Below are 24,044 nucleotides of genomic sequence, written 5' to 3'. Positions count from 1 at the left end.
GAAAAAAACTGATTTCTCTGGATCAGTTGACTACAGATCCTGACTTAGAATTTGATGTAATAGTGCCTTTCTTAAAAGATGGATAGTTTCTTTCTTCGTACAATTCCTGTTAAATTGTAGGAATAAAATAAATTTTAAAAACCAGGCTGCCACCCTCAACTCTCTGAAGGTTTTTCCCCTTAAGTGATTCTACTTTTTCTTTCTTGCTGTCATTTACCCTTGCAGAATCCCTATGTGAACGTAGCTCTCTCCTTTCCTCCAAGGCCAGCCTCAATGCCTACCTTTTCTGTGAAACTTTTGCCACAGTCGACAAAGCCCTCCTCCTCTGTTGAAACTAAGTCTAAGCACCTGTAATAATAATAAAAATCTTTGTTTATCATTGTCTCTGTTTTCCTCCTCTCCCTGTCAGCATATAACACCTCCACTTAAAGATCTGAACTGGTTGCCCATTTGCTACCAGGGCAAGTTCAAGGTGTTACTACTAGTATATAAAGCCCTTAAAATTTTGGGACTGGTTTCCTTTTTTACCCCATATATGCCCATTTGACCACTTCAATCTGCGGAACTGTCACAAGTGCCACTTAATACTAGTTCCATCCTTGTGAGAAAATACTTTTAGTGTGGCAGCACCTACACTTTGCAACTCTCTGTTTCCAGGTAGTATGTTTTAGATTCATCACTTGCTTTAGAATTGTAGAGTTGGAAGGGACCATGAGGGTCATTTAGTCCAACCCCCTGCAATGAGGAATCTTTTGCCCACCATGGGCCTTGAACTCACAACCCTGAGATCAAGAGTCTCCTGCTCTACTGACTGAGCTATCCATGGCCCACAGATAGTATGTGTTGTTATGTAGGGCATTGCTGCATCACAATTGGCACTGCTGGATTTACACATGGTCTGTAGCACTGAGTGGTTTCCAATCAAGGCATTCCATTTAGGGCAGGCTTCCTCAACCTTGGCCCTCCAGATGTTTTTGGTTTACAACTCCCATGATCCCTAGCTAGCAGGACCAGTGGTCAGGGATGGTGGGAACTGTAGTCTCAACATTTGGAGGGCCGAGGTTGAGGAAGCCTGATTTAGGGCCATTTGAATCAGTAGTTGTAAGTTACTCTTAATTATATGGTTCAGTGACCATCATTAACACATATAACATTTTTGTGCTGATTCATTAGTACAATTCTTGATTTTAATCACCTTTTGAATATTTTTGAATATTCAATACTTTTGAATATTCAAAATGTTGAGACATTTCTATTGATAATTTTTATGTTTTATTTTATATTTTGGGAAACCACTGGGAGGGTTTTGTCTGTTTTTACAATCAAATGGTATATGCATTCTATTAGATAAATAAATAAAGTCGAGAGTCAATGCGAAAAGTGTTTCTGCTGGGTAGAATTCCATCTTATAACAGTTCTTTTGTCTTTTTTCTTTCTTTCAAGAGAACATCCACAGGAAACAGCTTTCAAGAAATAACTTATTTTTCCCACTGTCACCATCCAACACTTGGTTAATCTTTCTTCAACTGGCTATTATTTGTAATGAGATTTTTAACTGGCATCAGATAACATACCCCGCCCCCGAGAACCCCGGAGCATCATAATTTCCACAAAGTAGGAATCCTGTTGTAACTAATACCTTTTGAAGATGAGAAAATTACTTAACTGTAACGCATGATCTTTGAACAATATAGTTAGAACAAATAATCCCACGGCACCCTTTTGCTACCTTTCATTCAGAAGGCCCTGGAAACAACGGTGATTTACTTTTTGCTTAATTTATCATTACCAGAAGGAAATTGTGTGTAGGATTTCAGTACTTAGGTAAATGATTGGTTGAAAGCAAGTTTTCGAAGGACAGGCCACAGGGGTCAGCAAACCTTTTCAGCAGGGGGCCGCTCCACTGTCCCTCAGACCTTGTGGGGGGGGGCGGACTATATTTTAGGGGAGGGGAGGATGAATTCCTATGCCCCACAAATAACCCAGAGATGCATTTTAAATAAAAGCACACATTCTACTCATGTAAAAACACGCTGATTGAGAAGGCGACTGGGCCGGAACGGGCCCCTGGGCCTTAATTTGCGTATCCATGGACAGGACATTCTGTTAGTGCTAGAGAACTAAAGCCAAATATAGGGTTGGGTGTTTCAAAGCCATGTATCTACTAGACTTACAAACTGACTCCTGTTGCATCCATACCACATTTAAAGCAGGTTCGGCAGGCATTTAAAGCACTTGACTTCCAAGAAAGAATTATGGGAACTGTAGTTTATCCCTCACAGAGTTAAAATTCCCAGCACCCTTAGCTACCATTCCGAGGATTCTTTGGCGGAAGCCTTAAATGTGCATAAAATGTGCTTTAAATGAATTACGAGGATCCAACCTCCATTAGGTTAGGTTACAGGGTTGGAATATATTTTTGAAGAGCTACAGTACTGTGGTTGAGAGAGACCAAAAATTGCACCAGCCGCCCAAAAGCACAATGTATGTTGCTTTGAGCCTCTTGAAGGGTGGGATACAAAGCCAGTATATGCTTGACATAAAAATAAGCATTCAGTTACTTCACATTCCTGCCTCACATAGTTTTGTTTCTTTGGGTTTCCCCCACTCTGAAGTATCTGCAGAATTGATTATTATGTTTTGGATGTGCCATAGAGCTGATCTCATGACACCAGGCATAATAATCCATTATGCCAATATAGCTTGTCATTGTGCCTGCTGGAAAGTGTTGTCCCACTACAAGTGTTCTCAAGTGACACGTGATGTTTATTGCTAATGAATTATATCAGTTTGTTGTTTTACCCACACAGTGCTTAGCATTGTTTTCTCCCATTTTATTTTCATGTGCGTGTTTGGCTACACATTATTTAAAATATATGGCTCTTTAGTAATATTACTGATTGTTGAGTGACACGCCTTTGAACGCCTTCCCGCTGCTGGAATGAAGTTAATACTGCATTGCATTTGTTACGTTTTGTAAACCACCCAGAAGACCTTGGCCCAATGGGTGGTCTAGAAATGAAATAAACAACAACAGCATGGAAAGGCAGAGGTGAGTGAGGCAAGAACAAATGGGTACAAGTTATGAAAATTACAGTTGCTCAATAAATAAATAATTCTGGTAGCTTTGGTCAGAGGTTTTGGGTATTCTGTTTAAAAAGTATTTAAACAGTGCCCTGAATCACCAGGAAACTAGAAATATTATCTCTTTGTGTCTTGGGATTTCCTGGTTTTAGAACAGGCTAACATCCAGAGAAAAGCAACTAGAATGGTCAAGGGGTTGGTGTATTTTTCATATGTGAAAAGGATAAAGCAATGGGGATTTTTAGATTTGTTTGGGGAAAGGTAAAGGGGGACATAAAATGGATTTACAACATTAGAAATGGTGCAGGGAGATAAATTTACTCTGCTCTCTCAGTATACCAGAACTCAAAATTGAAGATGTTCAAAATTAGATGTGCTATTGTTCAGCAAATGTTAGCCCCAAATCCATTGCTTTCTATGTATGATGGACCTCGGTTGCTTTATAAGGAGGTGGTCATGCTGGCAGGGTACATGATTCATCAGTGGCATGGGCAAAGTGGACGGGTTTAAAGAGAACTGGTACAGTATTCATTGTAAATGGGAGGGGGACATGCATCCATGCATCCATGAGATTCTCACGGATCTTTTTGGAGGGAGGTATTAACATGGTCAGATATATAGGGTGGAATACAATGTCATGCTAAGAAGATGGTTTCATCAGTGCCAGACAGAATGATCTTTTCTTTCATCTCCTGACCCTCCTGAACAGATTTGGGGAGGAAAGGCGTAAAAGTCCCACTGAGCTATAAGGACTTCTTGTTCTGGCATGGAGGCATGTTGTCTTTGTGTTCTTGTGAATGTCTCAGAGCCATCAGGGATGGCAGCAGTTGGAAACAAAAAAATGGACTAGGTCTTGTGAGACAGTTCTTACATTAAGTATAACATGGCATAAAAAAAACTTTATTCAGGTACAAGATGTTGTTGTGATTTTCTCAAATTAGAAAAAGTGGGCATTTTACCATCTCTTGATACGAAATGTTAATTTTTTTACATATGATCTTAATGCGTTTTATAAGATGCGTTTTGTTTGCGGTTTGAGACAATTCAGGAGTTGTTGGCTAGGTAGAGAGAATTTGCTAGAAATAATTGCATTACTAACAGTCAGTATTGAAAGCGAAAACATGACTTTATTATTTTAAAAACCAGAAGTGGAAAATGCCTATGTTTAGTTCCCGTCATAAGGGCGTTTCCATAAGTGAAAGGAAATATTCCCATAGTGATGTCATACTCTAAATGTGACGAGCTCCTACAATCAGCTATAAATAGCAGACGGATCTGCTGTCTTAAAGCAGTACTTGTGCGAGAATTTAGCATGTAAACTTTACAGCAAAAATAAACCTACTATTTCATAAAAGGTTTTCCAATAATCTCTTAAGTGTTAAAAATACCATGTTTTTACAAATAGCAGATGAGACTTGGTTTGCTAGTTAACACCAGTAGAGCAATGAATCTGTGAAACAGGCTTGTATTCTATAATCCCACCTCAACAGGGCTGAATAAATTGCTGACTAAAGAGTGGGTTCCTCCTTCTAGCTAGCTTAAGACCTCTGCTTTAGTGTAGTTATCTGAAAGTGTCTCTGTGTGAAGAATGGCCTCATACTACTCAACTGTAGAGTCCTTTAAAATCCCTGCATGTTTCTCTTTCCACATGAAAGAAAAGCAGTGGTAAAATTCTGTTGAATTTTTAAATGTTGGTAGCTGTGATGGATTTTGAGGTATAGGATTAGGAAAACAGGAGAACTGTGGCAATCTTTGTGTGATTGCAATTAGATGGTGAAGTGTTTTCATACTTGCATAGCTTCCAAAATTTGATGAAGGGGAAACAAGGGGTACTTCTTCTGAATGTGGGCACAGTACAGTAGAGCTGTAAAGGTCATCCACTTATGAGCGGTTTTTGGGACTTACGGCCAAGATAACTTTTGGAAATCAAATTACAGTGGTACCTTGGGTTACAGACGCTTCAGGTTACAGACTCCGCTAACCCAGAAATAGTACCTCAGGTTAAGAACTTTGCTTCAGGATGAGAACAGAAATCGTGTGGCGGTGGTGCGGCAGCAGCGGGAGGCCCCATTAGCTAAAGTGGTACCTCAGGTTAAGAACAGTTTCAGGTTAAGAATGGACCTCCAGAATGAATTAAGTTCTTAACCCAAGGTACCACTGTATACAAATCCCATTTTGTGTGTTAGATGTTATTTACACATTTTTAGCGGCACTCAGCCTCTCAGAATAAAAATACTAAAGCTTCTGCCAAATTCTAAACTTTCTAAACCTTAAAAACTTAAGTGCATGCTAGCAAGAATGTAAGATCCAAAAACTGGGACATTTCAGGATCCAATCAGAAACTGGGATTGGTTTCTGTAATTCTGGTCTGTCCCACTTAAATTGGGATTGTTGAGCGTTATGCAACATGTGTCTTCCTTTCCCAGACTGGGGAAAAGGTGGGATGCTTAGCACTGATGCCAGCTCTGCAAGTAGATCAATCATATGAGTGAAGCAGTACACCATTTTTGAACCTGACATATTTTTAGACATCAATCAAATTATATGTAATCTTACTTTATGCTAAATACACAGCTATGTACTATCAGACATTGCCTTTCCCATGTACATAATGCAGCAACCTTTGCTGGTGCTAAGCTGGTCAGGCTCTGGCCAGTGTCTGGGTGATGCCCTAGGCCAGGGGTCTGCAACCTTTAAGACAAAAAGAGCCACTTGGACCCGTTTCCGAAAAAACAACAACAACTGGGAGCCGCAAAAACATTGCAACATTTAAAACAAATATAACACTACATTTATTGTTTCTGGCCTTAATGCTATATATACAGGATCGTGCAGTCAGCTGTCAATCTCAAGAAAAAAGGACAAATTAATAGCTAATTAAAATATTTAATTTACAACCAGGTAACCAGGTTAATGGGACTTTTGCTCCTGAACCTCAGTGCTCAGTGTCTGCACATCAGGGCTGTAAGACGTCACCTTCATTTTCACACAGGCTTGCAAGCTGTCATCTGTGAGGCGTGATCGGTGCTTGTTTTTAATATAGTTCATGTTGGAGAAGACCTGCTCACATACATATGTGGAAGAGACCACAAGGGCCATCGAGTCCAACCCCCTGCCAAGCAGGAAACACCATCCGAGCACTCCTGACATATGGTTGTCAAGCCTCTGCTTAAAGACCTCCAAAGAAGGAGACTCCACCACACTCCTTGGCAGCAATTCACCAAACTTTCACCTGCTTAAGTTTAAAAAGGGGCTTCAAGCAACTAAAAAGGGGCTTCAGGCAACTAACTCCACGTGGAATTCCACGCGACCGCGACTGCATAATCAATGCCACAAAATGCCAAAGAAAATTAACCAGGGCCCCAGTGAACCATAAATCATAATCAGTGCCTGATGTAAATAATAATTAATAATGAGGGCCCAATGTCATCCTCATCATTATAAAAATAATCCCTCTCTTCGTGCCGCCCAGCCTCTCAAGAAAAAAACCCCACTTCAAACGGTCACAAAGCACAAATTCCACGCGACCGCGACTTGCTATGCCCAATAATCAATGCCCCAAAATGCCATAGAAAATTAATCAGGGCCCCAGTGTACCATAAATCATAATAAGTGCCTGATGTAAATAATAATTAATAATGAGGCATTCGTCATTATAAAAATACCGTATTTTTCGCCCCATAGGACGCTCCGTCCCATAGGACGCACCTAGTTTTTTGGGGGGGAAATAAAGGAAAAAAAATTTCCCTTTATTTCCCCCCCAAAAGCAGGTCGGGGAAACCGAACCAGGTCGAGGAACAGCGGGATGGCGGCGCTGCGCCTCCCTGCTGTCCCCCGAGCTTGTGGGGCTGGCCGATGCCTGCGGGGCGGCAGGCTGCTATCCGCAGCGTGGGGAGCCTTGCCGGGAAGTCCGGCAAGGCTCCCCACGCTGTGGATGTCTGCCTGGCAAGGGGGGCGCTCTGCTTTATGGCGCCCCGCCCGCCGGGCAGCAGGCTGCTATCCGCAGCGTGGGAAGCCTTGCCGGGACCTCCGGCAAGGCTCCCCACGCTGCGGATGTCTGCCTGGTGAGGGGGGTGCTCTGATTTAGGGCGCCCCGCCCACCGGGCAGCAGGCTGCTATCCGCAGCGTGGGAAGCCTTGCCGGGACCTCCGGCAAGGCTCCCCACGCAGCGGATGTCTGCCTGGCGAGGGGGGTGCTCTGATTTAGGGCGCCCCGCCCACCGGGCAGCAGGCTGCTATCCGCAGCGTGGGAAGCCTTGCCGGGACCTCCGGCAAGGCTCCCCACGCAGCGGATGTCTGCCTGGCGAGGGGGGCGCTCTGATTTAGGGCGCCCCGCCCACCGGGCAGCAGGCTGCTATCCGCAGCGTGGGGAGCCTTGCCGGGAAGTCCGGCAAGGCTCCCCACGCTGTGGATGTCTGCCTGGCAAGGGGGGCGCTCTGCTTTAGGGCGCCCCGCCCGCCGGGCAGCAGGCTGCTATCCGCAGCATGGGAAGCCTTGCCGGGACCTCCGGCAAGGCTCCCCACGCTGCGGATGTCTGCCTGGCGAGGGGGGTGCTCTGATTTAGGGCGCCCCGCCCACCGGGCAGCAGGCTGCTATCCGCAGCGTGGGAAGCCTTGCCGGGACCTCCGGCAAGGCTCCCCACGCAGCGGATGTCTGCCTGGCGAGGGGGGCGCTCTGATTTAGGGCGCCCCGCCCACCGGGCGGCAGGCTGCTATCCCCACGCAGCGGATGTCTGCCTGGCGAGGGGGGCGCTCTGCTTTACGGCGCCCCGCCCGCCGGGCGGCAGGCTGGTCACCTCCGCCCCTCGCCTCCGCCCCTCGCCTCCTCCCCTCGCCACCGCCCCGGAGCCGCAGCAAAGGCTTTAAAGAGCCGCATGCGGCTCTGGAGCCGCAGGTTGCCGACCCCCGCCCTAGGCAGTTGTATCTGTTGGTCGTTAACCTGCCCTGGTGTACCCTTCCTATCCCTTTGTTTTATCTTGTTGTGTATGGAATTATCAACACTGTTTGCTATAACAAGAATACAACATTGCCACTCCGCAGAACAAAAGCAATGTAGTTACCGAAAAGTTAATATTCCTCTAAATTATTTTTTTTTTTTTTTTTTTTAAAAATTTTTTATTGCGTTTCTTTTCATAGATTTACAAAATTGTTTACATGGCAAGATACAAGAAACATTTTTTGTATATATGTATAAGAAAGAATAAAAACAAGAAAAAATGTTATGAAACTTTCCTTAACATCCTTCAGCATTTCACTTTTGGACCTCCTCACATCCTCTCAGCATTGCGTTCATTATTCTAACCAGTTCAGCAATTTGTTATCTTGTTTCCCATCTTATTGTACCTTTAAATATATTATGTTACCAATTTCAAAAATTTGTAATTTAATTTTAAGACTCTTAATAAACATAATATTTTGTTTCAAATATGTCTCGTTTTTTCCATCAATGCTTACTTTATCATTTGCTTAAAATAAAATGCAGAAGCGTAGTATTTCTTAATCGTGCGCTATCTTAACATTCAAACAACTTATAATGTTTTTGCAAATAGTCCTTAAATTTTTTCCAGTCCTCCTCGATTGTTTCTTCGCTCAGATCTCGGATTCTGCCAGTCATTTCTGCCAACTCCATGTAGTCCATCAACTGCGTCTGCCAGTCCTCCAGTGTGGGTAAATCTGGTGTTTTCCAGAACTTAGCGATGAGAATCCTAGCTGCTGTGGTTGCATACATAAACAAGGTTCTGTCCTTCTTTGGCACCTTCCGATCCACCATGCCCAGGAGAAAGGCCTCTGGTTTCTTAGAAAAGGTATATTTAAATACCTTTTTCAGCTCATTATGTATCATTTCCCAAAAGGCCTTTACTTTCGGGCAGGTCCACCAGAGGTGAAAGAATGTCCCTTCTGCCTCCTTGCATTTCCAACACTTATTATCAGAAAGATGATATATTTTAGCCAACTTGACTGGGGTCATGTACCACCGGTATACCATTTTCATAATGTTCTCTTTCAAGGCACTACATGCCGTGAATTTCATACCGGTGTTCCATAACCTTTCCCAGTCTTCAGACATAATGTTGTGTCCCACATCCTGTGCCCATTTTATCATAGCAGATTTAACTGTCTCATCCTGTGTGTTCCATTTAAGCAGCAAGTCATACATTCTCGAAAGTACCTTAATCTTTGGTTCTAGCAACTCCGTCTCCAGTTTCGATTTTTCCAACTGGAAACCCACTTTTCTGTCCATTTTGAATACCTCTTGAATTTGAGCATAATGTAGCCAGTCTCGCACCTTACCTTTTAATTTGTCCTGGCTTTGGAGCTTCCAATTATCTCCAACTCTTTCAATCAGTTCCCAATACTTTGGCCAGTAGGCCTCCATATTGGGTTTTTTTTTTGAAATCTTGGCTTCCACAGGTGATAGCCACCTCGGGGTCTTGCTTTCTAATAAGTCCTTGTACTTCGTCCAGACGGCAAAAATTGATTTTCTGACAATATGGTTTTTGAACAATTTATGCACCTTCGCCTTGTCATACCACAAGTATGCATGCCAACCATACACGTTGTCAAACCCTTCCAGATCTAGGACATCGGTGTTTTCCAACAGGAACCAATCCTTCAACCAGCAGAAGGCTGCAGCTTCATAGTACAACCTTAGGTCTGGCAGGGCAAACCCCCCTCTTTCTTTTGAGTCGGTTAGTATTTTGAATTTTATTCGGGGCTTTTTGCCCTGCCAGACAAACTTAGAAATATCCTTCTGCCATTTTCCAAAACATTCCATTCTGTCCACGACCTGAAGGGTTTGAAATAAGAACAGCATTTTTGGCAAAACACACATCTTTATAGCTGCGATTCGGCCAGACAAGGTAAGTTTCAATCTTGACCAAATATCCAGATCCTTTTTAATTTCCAACCAACATTTTTCATAGTTATCTTTAAAAAGATTTAAATTTTTGGTGGACAAATATACCCCCAGGTATTTCACTTTCTTAACCACACTTAGCTCTGTCTCTTTCTGATACCCCTCTATCTCTGTAGATGTCAAATTTTTGACCAAAACCTTAGTTTTTTGTTTATTTAACTTGAATCCCGCCACCCGACCAAACTCCAGGATAAGTTCCAAAACTCTTTTTGTGCTAGATACTGGCTCCTGTACTGTCAAGACTAGGTCATCTGCAAAGGCTTTCAGTTTGTATTGTTTCGCTCCGACCTCTATACCTTGCACCAACTGGTCCTCCCTAATCATATTCAGCAATACCTCCAGAACAGAGATAAATAGCAGAGGGGATAAAGGGCACCCCTGTCGTGTCCCTTTTTCAATTAGAAGTTCATCCGACACCACATTGTTCACTATCAACTTGGCTTTTTGCTCTGAATAAATTGCTTCTAGTCCATTTTCAAACCCCCGTCCCACTCCCATCCCCTTCAAGTTTTTCTTCATAAACATCCAAGAAATGTTGTCAAATGCTTTCTCCGCATCAATAAAGATTAAAGCAGCCCTTGTGTTTCTAATTCTCAACAACTCCAATATATCAATGATGTTCCTGGTGTTATCAGACATGTGTCTACCAGGGAGAAAGCCTGCTTGGTCCTTGTGAATTACTTCGTTTAAAACGTTTTTAAGTCTACTTGCTAAAATGTCTGCAAATATTTTGTAATCCACATTCAGGAGTGAGATGGGACGGTAGTTCTTAAGCTGAGTCTTTTCCTTCTCTGACTTAGGAATCAATGTGATGAATGCTTCTTTCCACGTTTCCGGTGCCCTTCTCCCCTCCATAATCTGGTTGCAAACCTCCAGCAACGGTTGTATCAAACAATCCTTCAAAGTCTTATAATATTTGGAGGTGAGACCATCTGGGCCTGGAGATTTGCCAAGTTGCATATTTTGTATGGCACCTTCAATTTCCTGTTGAGTTATTTTACTGTTGAGAGTTGATCTTTTATCTTGACTTATTTTGGATAGTCCATTTGTCCTCAAAAATTGGTCTATTTCCGATTCTTTCTGAGGCCCCTGTGCATATAGTTCTTTGAAATATCTGTGGAAGCACTTTCTTATTTCTTCTGGTTTCTGAACTATTTTTCCTTGAATCTCCAAGTTTGTGACCGTGTTTAGCTTTTGTCTTTTTTTCAATTGCCAAGCTAGCAACTTTCCACATTTATTTGCTGATTCAAACGATCTCTGCTTCATTTGTTTGATTTTCCACTCAATCTCTTGATTAATCAATTTCGAATATTGTGCTTGATGGAATTTAAATTCAAGATCTCCCAAAGCACCTTTTATAAATCGACAGAGTTCCACAAAAGGTGCTTGTAACAGTATCCCAATCAGACTTTTCTGCTCAAATGTAACAATTACTTTCTAGCACAGTTTGCAACTGTTTCCGCAGTTTGACACAGTCTCTCTCTCTGGCAGCCCGACAATCTGGCTCTTTAAAAATACAGCCCAAAGAAGAAAAAAGATAGGAGGAAAGTCACCATCTGCTGCTTCTTTTAGTCAATGTCCATTTCCACCTTCAGCTCAATAAAATAGGCAGATTTTATAGCACGAAAAAGTTTAAACTTCCCAAAGTCCCGTTTCAAATGCTTCCGTTTCTAAAAGCTTTGCTTTGATCTTGTCAGCAATGTCGGAAGACGGACTTCCCTTTTCTCGTCTCCCGCTTTCAGCCAAATTAGCCGAATTTCTTTTGCCAAATTTTAAACCCCTTTACTCACGGGTATGTTGCTTGCAGTTTAGCGTTGATTTTAGGAAGAAGGATCAGCGCTCATCTGTAACAGCCGCGCGGCTTCGCTTCCGCGGAAAGAGCGATGAACTCACAGCACCGCTACCCCTCCTTCACTCCGGGTCTCCTTACGGGGTCCCTTCTGTGCTTTCGGAGCAGCTTCTGGTGCCCGCCGAGTCCCACGGCCACGGGCTCACTCTACCCGTGGTTTATCTTAATGGGTCGTCGCTATGCCGCAGCGAACGACCCTTTTCCGCGGAGCCCCTCTTCAGAGCCCGAAGAGGACCGCCATTACAGTTTCGCGCCGCCCCCGGAAGTCCAATATTCCTCTAAATTAAACTGTCAGAATACAGCTATAGAGATTGACTTTACATGTATCTTATTACTGAGAAGACTACTACTTTCCTTCTGGGATATGAAGCACATTTGCATTATCAATTTAAGCATTCTTCATATATGGTTGCATCATCTGCTACTGAAAATAGAACCAGGTTCTTAAATATTGTTGGCAATATTCCATGGACTTCAGATGTCTCATAAGCTTCTGTTTGGAGCTTATTGAGTTATTTTTTAGGTATATTAAATTATTATTGAATAAACCTAAAAAATTCCGTAACAATTCCTGAAGTGCCTTCCCAGATAGGTGAATTATCAGTTGGTGGTCTTTGGGATACCGCATGCTAGAGGGAGTTTTTGAATTGTCTTCCAAACTTTGTTCAGAATTCCCTGTTGATCAGGTCTTATGCAAGGTATATCGAGTGTTTATATTGCAATGTCAGGAATTCTACATGTTTATACACTGATGGTGCTTGTTTATAGAGAATGTCACAGCTGATTACAGGATTTCACTCCTTTAGGTGGAGAGCTGGGCATGCTTAAATTTCATTGATTTGGGAGTTCGGTGCATTCAACTATGCACTGGATTGTTGCCAAAATCTTTGCTGTTTTGGGTTATTAAGCTTTTGTGCTAGTTGTTCCAGGATGGTAGCTAGTGGTCTACAAATATCTAAGTAGATAAATATGCTTCTCAAAGTTATACATCTATAAAGAATACCAGGAGGAAGAAAGCCAGGAAAAAGTGCTGCTGTGCATAGCTGATGTGGTTTGGACCATGAGTGGAAGGAAAATAGTAGCAAATACAGTTCTGCAAATGCTTGCACAAGAATTGCACAAGATTTCACTCTCCTGTCATAGGTAGGTTCTTGTTCTTTTCAGCCTCTTGCACAGCCTTTTACGCTAGTGCAAGAATATCTCTGGATTTAGTTAACAATCTAGCACAAGAGCTAAAACAATCCTTCTGTGGATTCAGCCAACAGCATCTGGGCTCTGTACCTGACCATTAAAAAAAACAAACCAACACTTGCATATCCTGTATGCATATGCACTAGGCATCCTTACCTAACATCATGCCCTCCATATGCAGTTGGACTACAACTCCCATCATCTTGTCACCATTGGCCTTGCTGCCTGGTAGGAGTTGTAGACCAAAACACCTAGAAGGCACTATGTTGGAGAACCTAGCGTATACTGTACTATGATGACTGGCATGTATTTTCAGTACAGTGGTACCTCTGGTTAAGAACTTAATTCGTTCCAGAGGTCCGTTCTTAACCTGAAAGTGCTCTTAACCTGAGGTACCACTTTAGCTAATGGGGCCTCCTGCTGCCGCCACACCGCTGGAACATGATTTCTGTTCTCATCCTGAAGCTAAGTTCTTAACCCGAGGTACTACTTCCAGGTTAGCGGAGTCTGTAACCTGAAGCATCTGTAACCTGAAGCATCTGTAACCCGAGGTACCACTGTAGTCAATTTCTATATTCTCCAGTCAGGCATTTAATCGTAATATCCAGAGGAATAGCTGTGTTAGTCTGTTTCAGCAAAAACAATAGAATCTAAGAAAGACTTGAGAAATTTATTAAGGAATAAGCTTGCATGGACTGTAGTCCACTTAATGTGACGTGCTATTCTGAGTTAATGGTTGTGGGGTGAGTAGAATTGTAAACAGTGACTACAGAAGGAAATAAAATGCAGAAGACAGTGATCCTTATGTCACCATACATGCACAGAAAACAACACTGGGAGGTTGAAATGTCACCCTGTTGTTGTTTTTTTATTGCGATTTCCGATGTCAGGTTTATATTCCTTTTTTAATTGAGACTGACCTGTTTGTCCTATGTGTCAGCAAATGCTGTCAAGTGTCACGTTGAAAGATGAGCAGGTGAATGAACCCCCTGATGTGGGTGAGATTATTAGGTCTTGTGATAGTGTTGCCAGATTAGAAATGGGGACAGATCTGTATCTGCAGCAGAGTCTGGTCTGTATCTCTCTTATGTGGCCTCTTTTTGCTAGTTACTGGCTGTTTCAGTTTGTAAGCAAATGCAGGCCTGCCACCCAAAGCCTGTCAGAGGACTGTGTCATTGTTTGCTGTAGATCATTGATATGTGTGAGCAGTTTTAATGGGAACCTGTAAATGACGAGTGGTGGTCTCTCATTTATCATCATCATCATCATCATCTTATTAATCACCTTCCACACAGTCATTTCAATATGGTGTACCATAAAGACAGCAAAAAAACAACAACGTTTGAGCCTGCTAGTTCAAGCAGGAGACTGGTTTTGGGGAAATGCTCCGTAGGACATCAATCTGGACCAGTCTTTGCCAATCTGGTGCCCTCCAGGTGTTTTGGACTGCAACTCCCATCAGCCTAGAGGAAGAAGTATGGCTACACTATAAACTCCACAGAGAGGCTTGCTCATTCCTTTGCATCTGCTTTAACATTTTGCCCATTCGCTGAAAGCATTGGGTTTGTCAGTGTAAGCCAATTCTTCATTTTTTCATTTGCAAAATCAATGTGACCAAGAGATCTCTTAACCATTTTGAAGATTCCCTGCCCACTTTCCCTTCCCTGCTTTTTTTTTTTATAGTAGCTTGATCATTCAGGCTTAGATTGGTTTGTACAGTGGTACCTCGGGTTAAGTACTTAATTCGTTCCGGAGGTCCGTTCTTAACCTGAAGCACCACTTTAGCTAATGGGGCCTCCCACTTCTGCCGTGCCGCCGGAGCACGATTTCTGTTCTTATCCTGAAGCAAAGTTCTTAACCTGAAGCACTATTTCTGGGTTAGCGGAGTCTGTAACCTGAAGCGTATGTAACCTGAGGTACCACTGTATACTGAAAATTCCACTGACAGGTGTTTTTAAATTTTTTGATGAAGGTGGCATAACATCATCATGCTTTTTGAAATATTGATGATTTTAATGTTAAATATGTTTGTGCAGTCCGATTGCACACATGCTTACACAGAAGTTCAACAGAGTTCAGTGATGCTTACTCTCCAGCAAGCTGGCATCTTTGGGGTTAATTTATTTATTATTTATTAAATTATTTGATTCGCACCCCAGCTTTTTCTCCAAGGAACTAAAGACACCGTACATTTTTTTTCATCACAACAACCTTGTGCTAGGTTGAGACACAGTGGCTGACCCAAGGTCACCCTAATAAGCTTCACGGCTGAGCGAGGATTTGAACCCAGTTCCCAGACTCAGCGCTAACCACTGCATCACCCTGGCTGTACACCGTGTAAATGTACCCTGTGTCATTTGCCTTGAGGATGAGTGGTTTGCACTTCTCTTGACATGGGAAAAGGACACCGTCTCAGTTCTTGTCCTCAGGAATTTGCACTGTTTTCTACTTGCGGCCAAGAGTCTGTAGTTACAAAACAAAGGCTTTATCGCTTGCCCCCGTGTTATCTCTGACTTAGAATTCAGGAGAGAAACTCTGCCTTCAGCTCAGCCTGTGTGATAACGCATGTTACTGGTATGGAAGGGTTGTTTATGCTGAACTATACAAGCAAGTCTCATGTTCTTGGAGTGCTTGAAGTATTTTGCTAATCTGTCGGTATACTATGTGCTTGCGGATAAATATAGACTGGCAGCCTACACTCTGCAACTTGTAGGTCATCATCGTACGCTGAAGCTAAAAATTGCCCCTTTGGTTATGGAAAGCGTGTTCTGATCAGGAAACCTCCTCCAGTTCGATTGCTGCAGATCTTCAGCACTTAAAAGTCAACACTCGCCCTCCCTTGAATTTGGGGGGTGAGGGAAAACCTACATGCTTATAGTGAAAGGACCAAACTGGGATCATGAAGCAAGCCATTTTTCCCTCAGTTTTAGAAACCAAAGAATTCTAAGGATTGGGACTTTTCAGGTATTTCCAGTCTCATGGAGATTTCACTAGCCTGCTGGAGAAGATCCAGTGTGATCAGCTTAATAAAAGGACTTGGTAGGTAAAAAGAAGATTCACCATGAGTCAACATTCTGAATTGTCGTATTGGTGTTGAATGCATTTCAAAACTTTTACGAGCCACATATAAATATATCAAATACTAGTCGTATTTTTACAAAGCTTTACTAACTGGGTGCAAGGGTTTGGTGTGTGTGGTTTTTTTCCTTTTTGTTGGTTTGGTTTTTGGCTTCAATTTTAGTTTACTACATATCTGGAATACTGCGGAAGTGACATAATTTCTACTTTCTCTCTTTGTAATGTATGTGTGGCACATAAACAACTGTACTTTTTTACATTATCCTAGACAACGCAGCACTGGCTCAAGAGTATATTAAATTAGAATGGTTTCATTAAATGACATAGAGTTTAATGAAACCTATAGTTGTTTGTTTCTCCCCCCAGTAATAGTAATGTCCATGAATAGGGCATTTGTGCTCCTTTTAACATTTTTAGATTACAACACTGTGACATAGTTTAAGTCAAGTGTTTGGGTGAAGAAATTAATATAGAAAACAACGTATTCGAGGAATGTGTGTCTAGGATATAAATAAATTTAAATGGTGAGAATATTCTGCAATTTAGTAATGCTAGAAATCTTGTATTTTTTTAGTCTACCCTTTTGGAATGATATTGTAGGAGAACAAAATGCTTTTTTGTGGCACACCAGTGGAATTTTCAACAAGTAACTTTATTGTGTATATATAGGCTTTAAAAAAATCTGTAAGATTCAAGCATGTGAATTCAAGAGATTGAATAATTTCTTAGAAGTAATTATAAAATTTTCAGATTTTTCTTCTTGCTAATTATATCTCATCTCCACCTTGCCCTGTCACAGTCTTTCTGCCATTTCATAGCTTTGCCACCTCCAGCAGTTGTGGTTGTTGATAATATAGTAGTTCTGTCACACCTGTCTCATCCACGTGATATCGTAGGTTGCTCATATAGTGTTGGAAGCATAGGAATATGTCTATATGAGAGAGATCTGATTGATTTGTCTTTAACTTTTTGAGATAGGTGGACATGTTGGCTTTATGTTTCAATAGTTTCCTCAGCTTGCTTAGTCTGAGGTGCTCTCTGTGTGTGCAAATATTTCCTGGAGACAGGGTTTGATTCTAGGGTCATTGAGTTCCAACTGGCCTGTTTATCCTTCTGCTATACTCATCCATATAAATAAAAACTCTGTGCAATCTTTTTTTCCAGATGTGAACATTTAATATTGATGTACATCCTTTAAGTCACTGGTGCATGGACCCAATACAGAGCTTTCTTTCTTTCTTTCTTTCTTTCTTTCTTTCTTTCTTTCTTTCTTTCTTTCTTTCTTTCTTTCTTTCTTTCTGTAAGAGAACTAATGTCCTGTTTGATGCTGAAAAACATATGGGATACTCTCTTAGTATAGGCAACCCTTAACATAGACTTGGTATTTTTGAGACACCTACCCATTCTCACATTTGCAGGGTGTGTGCATGTCATGCTTTGCCTTTCAGTTTTGAAGAGCAATTATTTTTTCCACTAGTGTGAGATAGCTTGTGTTCCCCCTTCCAACTATATTTGGAGAAGTATCAGCCATAAATGTTCCATCTTTAATTGATGTTAGATATTGCACCGGTCTCAAATGGCAAGAGGAAAAAAGTAGGTCAAATTATATCAGCTGGTTTAGGAATATGAAAGTTAAAAAAGTAAATCAGAACCTTGCTTGATATTAGGGAATTAAATATAACATCTGATAAAGGGTCATGGGCTTTCTGTCTGGCATGATAGATTAAATTACCTTTTGTCTACTACGTAAACAATAGGAACGATTTCTGAAGAACTAATGTATGAGAGCAAGAGAAAAAAATTCTCCTGTGCAGTTTGCATTTGGTTCAGGGAAAGAATTTAGGAACCTAACCCAATCAACTCCTGATTAACGTCAGCTGCTTTCAAAATCCAGTAAACATATTTCAGTATCAGCCCTGTGAAAGAGAAAACAGGGGCACTGTTATGAGACTTCTGCGTCCAATGTACCAATGTATTTCCTGCTTAGATTGCATACTGAGGAATCAGAGAGAGGAAGAGAATCACCCTACCCACAAATGCAAGGGTGTATATAGGCCCAGTGCAAGGTTTTCTGGACTTCTGCAGCAGTATCTATACCCTCTTTTTAGGGCTTGTGTGTGTGTGTGTTCTAACAATGCAAATCCCCCTGGTTTGCTTCTCTGCGCTTCCTGGTATTATCTATGGAAGTATCCCTTCTATGTATATCAGGCACATCATCTTCTGATGGGCAGCCTTGCTAGTGCAGCGCTATAGATCGCTGCAAATAAAAAAAGCATTATGTAAGCCCGCTTGACAAGGAAGTCACTTCTTTAAAAGGTTCTTATACTGTCCTTCCAGTACAACTGAACAACTCGTTATGTCAACTCTAGTTACGTATTTCCACCCCAATGGTGTGCACATTTACGCTTGGTAAGCCCTACTGAGTTCTGTGGGGCTTACGCCCAGGTCGGTATGTCTGATGTTGTTTCCCTGTTCACTAGTGAAGTTTCCCATAAACAGCGCTGGCGTTTTTCCAAAAGGTTCAGCACTAAATAGCCCAGGCTCCTTGGGTGTTCTGCCTGGCCTTTGGTTTGGACTCAGTCTGACCCTTGTGTTTCCCTCCCCTTATGGTCTTGATTTATCAGCTATTTTAAAATGAGGCTGCATTTTAAATTGTATTTTAAATGGGTTTTTTTTTCCCTTTTCTCTTTTCCCCCTATTATGTTTTTACTGTGATTTTATTGGTGTTAGCCGCCCTGAGCCCGGGGAGGGCGGGTTATAAAAAATTATTATTATTATTATTATTATTATTATTATTATTATTAGGGAGGGAAGGGAGAACATTTTATAATTAAGTCTTATTAAAGATATATTTCTTTACTTTTCAGCTTCTCCGGTGGGTAACGGATACATCAAGCCACCCGTCCCATCTGTTTCTGGCACACAAAGGGAAAAGGGACCTCCAACCATGCTTCCTATCAATGTCGATCCAGACAGTAAACCTGGGGAATATGTCCTGAAAAGCTTATTTGTCAACTTTACCACCCAGGCTGAGCGCAAGATCCGCATCATCATGGCAGAGCCCCTGGTGAGTCAAGGAGAAATTAGCTGAACACTTCTGCCTGTGCTAGTGCAATTGCTTTATAATGTTTTTGCAGGTTTTATTTCACTTGACCCAAGAGAATAGTGTCATCTTATCATACTGAAAGAGTGTGATCCAGGTTATGGTCTGGAGGCATGTGATGCAGTTGTCTTGCTGGAGTTTAGCAGGATCCAGTCACTATCTAGATAAGGAACTGCATCAGAAACTTGCATGTGTTGCCTTGAGGTCTGCAAAAGACAGGCAGAATATAAATCTAATATATTTGTCAGTCTATGTTGCTTATTAAGAGCTTATTGGCTCTGTGTTTAATTATTTACAATGAGTCAAGCTGAATTTACCAGGAATTGATTTGTTGCTTAGCTATTTGGGAATTGAAGTGCATTGGTATTGCTTCTTGACACCGTAAAAATGTGTGTGTCTACATAAATTTATTTAACCCTGCCTTTTGACCGTGGTCCTCATGGTGGTTAAGGCAATTGTTAAAAACAATTTTTAAAACAATAAATAGTAAAACCTAGCAAAATGGAAGGCAGATAGCGTAAAAGCTCTTTTTGCTCGGGGTTTTCCCAGTGCAGAAAGAGCTTTTAAGCTCTCAGACTTGCTTATGGGACTCTGTAGGCTCTCATGAGACCTCAAGATCTCATAAGAGCCCTGAAAGCAAGTTGGGGAGCTTTAAAGCTCTCTGTCTTGCTTTTTTGGGGGGGTAGGGATAAGACCCATTTGGTGCGCTGACTTCAGATAGTAAGTTTGGCAGTTCCAGGGGGTGGGTTTGAGTATGTGCATTTTTGCATGTTCCCTGGGATCTGCAAAATATAATTTCACTTTTTAATAATTAAAATATATATTTAAACGGAAAGAGGGTCTTTAGTAGTAAGGGATAAATCTTTGCTGGATTAATCTTTGCTCACATCAATGGCTAAATAAGATCTGGGATCTTTTATCTCCAGGAGGATCACGGGTGCCCATTTTAGTGAGTCAAACAATTTCCAGTAGCCCAGAGCCTAGCTAGGCTTGATGTTAAATATATATGTGCCTATTTCACATTCTCCATCACCACCAATGAAGATAAATCAATATTAGGTTTATAGGTTTAAGTTTATTGAATTTCTGAATCACTTCCCACAACAAGAATTCCCAGCTTACAGCATGCAATATCAAAGTTTTTACCATTTACCCTCCCTACAGTCCCAAAGTTGCTACTTGAGGCAGGGAGCAAGTTTCCAATGCTGGCAATGGAAACTTCCCTCCCAGGCACTCTCTGATTTAACACTGCATCTGGTTTGGCCGTCTGTCTGATAAGCATCTAGGACAAGGATGCTGGTTGTCAGCCCATTATCTCGAGTAAAATGTCTGATGTGGACACAGCCTTAGATAGGTTTCTTCATCTCCTGCTCTTTTGTACATTGTATTTTTATACACTTTCAAATGCTGAATTCCTTCAATTCTATTGATGGGTTTGTGCCACAGCAACAAGGACAGGATCCATCCAGTACAGTGGTACCTTGATACCTCGGATTACGTACTTAATTTGTTCCGGAGGTCTGTTCTTAACCTGAAGCGTATGTAACCTGAAGCGTATGTAACCCAAGGTACCACTGTATAGTGGAAGACCATTTCCCTTGTGACATCTTCCAGAAAGAGTCCTTGAGCTCTGTCCAACATGGGCCAGACACAAAGTTTGTGATGACAGAGCTTTCCATGATGTCGTTCTCGTTGCCTGTGGCCATGGGGTGATCGTGTAGAGTGCCCAGAGGCTACATGATAGACATAGGAGCATGTAGCCTTAGATAAAAGAGCAAATAATAATGTTGGTAAAGCTGGCCCTAACCTGCAGGCATTCCTTTCATACATCCTGCTCTTTATTCAAAATAGCAAAATAGACCCTGATTGCCATGTGCACACAGAGGAAGGCATTTCTCAACCCTGAACATGTCATCATCTGGTATTCCCAGATCCCATAGCTCCTAAAGAGCTTTTATTCATATGTATTTTGCCACTGAAACTTTGATGGAATTGTGAATTGAGACTCAAGAGAGATAAGAGAGTCAAATAGCCCATTGATGTGGCTAACTATATGTCACCTTCATTAGCCCTTGCATCAAAACTATTGTGGTCATTTCTTTGCTATTTGTTGCCCTTTGTAATATGTTTATACAGGTGAATTTTGCATAATGCAGCATGGCTGCTTTGTGTAGATTTAGAATGATGTATAGTTGTATATTTGATGTATAGAATGATGCATATTTAGAATGACTGTATATGATGTGGTAACTTTGGAAGTGCGTCTGCATAGGCATGCGGTGTGTGTATTTTGCTATTGGTCTGTATTCATTTATATTCCAGCAGTGTTGATTCAGAACCATTGGAAGTATGTGAAAGTTTTCCATTTGTCTAAGTTGAGAGTCTTACAAAGTCCTCTTGAACAACTTCATTACTTCTCAGGCACTTGATCATAAGAGAAGAAAAACATGAGACTGGGATTGGGGTTATTTTGCACTGAATGACTATTAGTACCATATTTTTTGCTCTATTAGACGCACCGGACCATAGGACGCACCTCCCGCAAAAGCCAGGGATAGCTGCGTGAAGCCTCCGCAGGGCAGTGGGATGAAGGCTCCCCGCTGCCCTGCAGAGGCTTCGCGCCACTAAGGCAGAAGCTAGAACAGCTAGAGGGAGCACTGCGCAGCGCACCCTCTAGCTGTTCTGGCTTCTGGGGTAGAACAAGAAGCTCTTCCCACTGTCTGAATTCATCATCATATATATTGAAATTGAGTGTTCATGCCAATTATTTCTCTCATTTGTATATTTCAAACCTCTGAGTTGACTCAACAATTATTCTGGCCCCACCACAAATTAAACACTAAGTACACAGATTATAGACCTCTTCTAGAAACATAGAAATTGCTTTGTTTCACCTTGTACCAGGTGTTTTGTATGAATTGATGCCCAGATTATTTCCTGTAGATGCCAGCTGGACTTTGAGTGAGCTGTGGTTACACTGGCTAACTGGGATTGTGATAAGGATGTTTCTGCTTCTGTTAATCTTTAGAGAATTTCTCATTGGACCTGTCCCATGTGAGAATGCCTGGCCGTTATGACTCCTAGGGGATAAGGATATCTGGTTGTTTCAATATCTTTATTTTTTTAATCAGTGCTGGCAAATTCCTGTGGTTTGGGAGAAGCTGCCAAAAATGCTTCTGAATATTGCTGTAGTGCAAATATTCCCAGACCAGGATGCCTGACTAACTAGGTTTCTTTATTTATTCACAGAGCAGGAGTTGCCATCTACTTACCAGTGTAGTTCCTTGACATCACTTTAATTCCTGTGGTCCAGCTATCATAAATGCCGGTGACCAAGGAATAGATGGAGATAACACAGCTTAAAGCTGGTATGAACTCATCAATATTTGATCCTTTCCCCTCTTGTTGCTGCTCATCTCCCCAACAAAAAAATGTTTTTCCATAAGCTGATTGTTTTTCTTCTTCTCATTTTCTTCTCCCAGCTATGGTGTCTCAAGGTAGGACTGAGAATGTCTCCTACAGGAAATTCTGAAAAGGCACTGCCAATCCATGTGTAGACAGTTCTGAGCTAGATAGGTCATTGGTTTGATTTGGCGTAATAAACAGAAATTCAAATCTTCATTGAACACACAAGTAGCAGTATAGTTTTTTAGATCTGGGCCATAATTTGAAGAGCAGGATGTTTAGAGCTGCTTTGGGCCTATATTGCTACACAGACCATAATACAATATATCACACGTTCAACTGTTGGGTAGGCATCACTTATTGAGATTGAGGATAGCAAGCTGTTCTGAATATTCTTGAAGCTTTGGAGGGTGGGGTGAGGTGGAATTCTCTTGAATAAAATACTTATTCTTCAGAGTCATTCCTATTCACCCTGGCTAATTTAAATGAAATTGAATAACTGGCCATGCAATGGAATATTTTTGCTGAAAGGAATTGTGATGGACGACTCATTCTCATGTAATTGCTACTTTCCTTATTTTTTTGTCTTATTTCTTTGCAGTAGTTACCTAGTATCTCCTCCTTACAATTGGTAAAAGCCTAGCTGGAACAATTTATTTTACACTGCTGGCTTTTGAGTTACGGCGTTTACTTTCTTATGTGGTGAAGATTATTTGTTCTTGGCATCTTATTTGCATAATTGTAACGAATTACCATTACAGTTATGTTCAACAAGATTAATTCCAGAAAGTGTCTTGTAAAATACTCATACATGCAGCTGGTGCAGACATAGCCTTAGTGTTGGTGCAGCCATAACCCTGTCTCATATTTTTTTATAAGTAAGTTTATAGCATTTGAAGAATCCAAGCCACGAGGCACAATTATCCTCATTTGTTTTGTGAAAAGCTAGCCTATTCCCGCCTTTCAGTGTGTTTAGCCCATGAATGAAGTCGTAGTCATGATTGACATTTAGAAAAGAAGATCTAGCCAATCAGACAAAGAGACGGCTAAAGGGAAACAGCAATTGGATGGTATTCCACTAAGTTTTATTCATTGTAGATCCACTGAAATTAAGGGGCCTAACTTAGTCATGTGCATTAATTTCAGTGGGCCTGCTTTGAGTAAAGCTTAGTTGAATACCACCCATTGTCTGGACTCTTACTATATAAAGAGTCTCTAGCCGACTTACAAAACTTGAAAAACATGAGTCATAATATAAAATCAGAAAAGAAGTACCAAAAAATACATTATAATAACATTTGTGTTTTTTTTAATCTATGGAATAGACCCACTAAAACAGCAGCACAAATATTCAGTCGCAAAACGTATCATCCAGAAGAATCACCAGCAACTGCTTTACAAATCCAAAAATCTTCTAGCC

The 24,044-nt window shown here is 41.4% G+C and overlaps 1 protein-coding gene across 8 annotated transcripts in view; it reads left to right on the top strand.

Annotated features, from left to right (window-relative positions):
- Window positions 1–24,044, top strand: part of FRY (FRY microtubule binding protein) — a 189,903-nt gene that overhangs the window by 55,562 nt on the left and 110,297 nt on the right. For 7 of the 8 annotated variants that reach the window (XM_081197846.1, XM_081197845.1, XM_081197840.1 and 4 more), the window contains one exon: window positions 18,984–19,183. In XM_081197846.1, the coding sequence (XP_081053972.1) occupies window positions 19,064–19,183 (120 nt within the window). In that variant the 5' untranslated portion in view covers window positions 18,984–19,063. Of the gene's footprint in view, window positions 1–15,787; window positions 16,078–18,983; window positions 19,184–24,044 lie in introns of those variants that run through there. The other variant, XM_081197843.1, reaches the window with a different exon arrangement.

This window comes from Podarcis bocagei (genome assembly GCF_964188305.1).
Source record: "Podarcis bocagei genome assembly, chromosome: 6".
Taxonomy (NCBI): domain Eukaryota; kingdom Metazoa; phylum Chordata; class Lepidosauria; order Squamata; family Lacertidae; genus Podarcis; species Podarcis bocagei.
The sequence above is the reverse complement of the archived record's forward strand: the minus strand, read 5'-3'. Positions and strand labels throughout refer to the sequence as shown.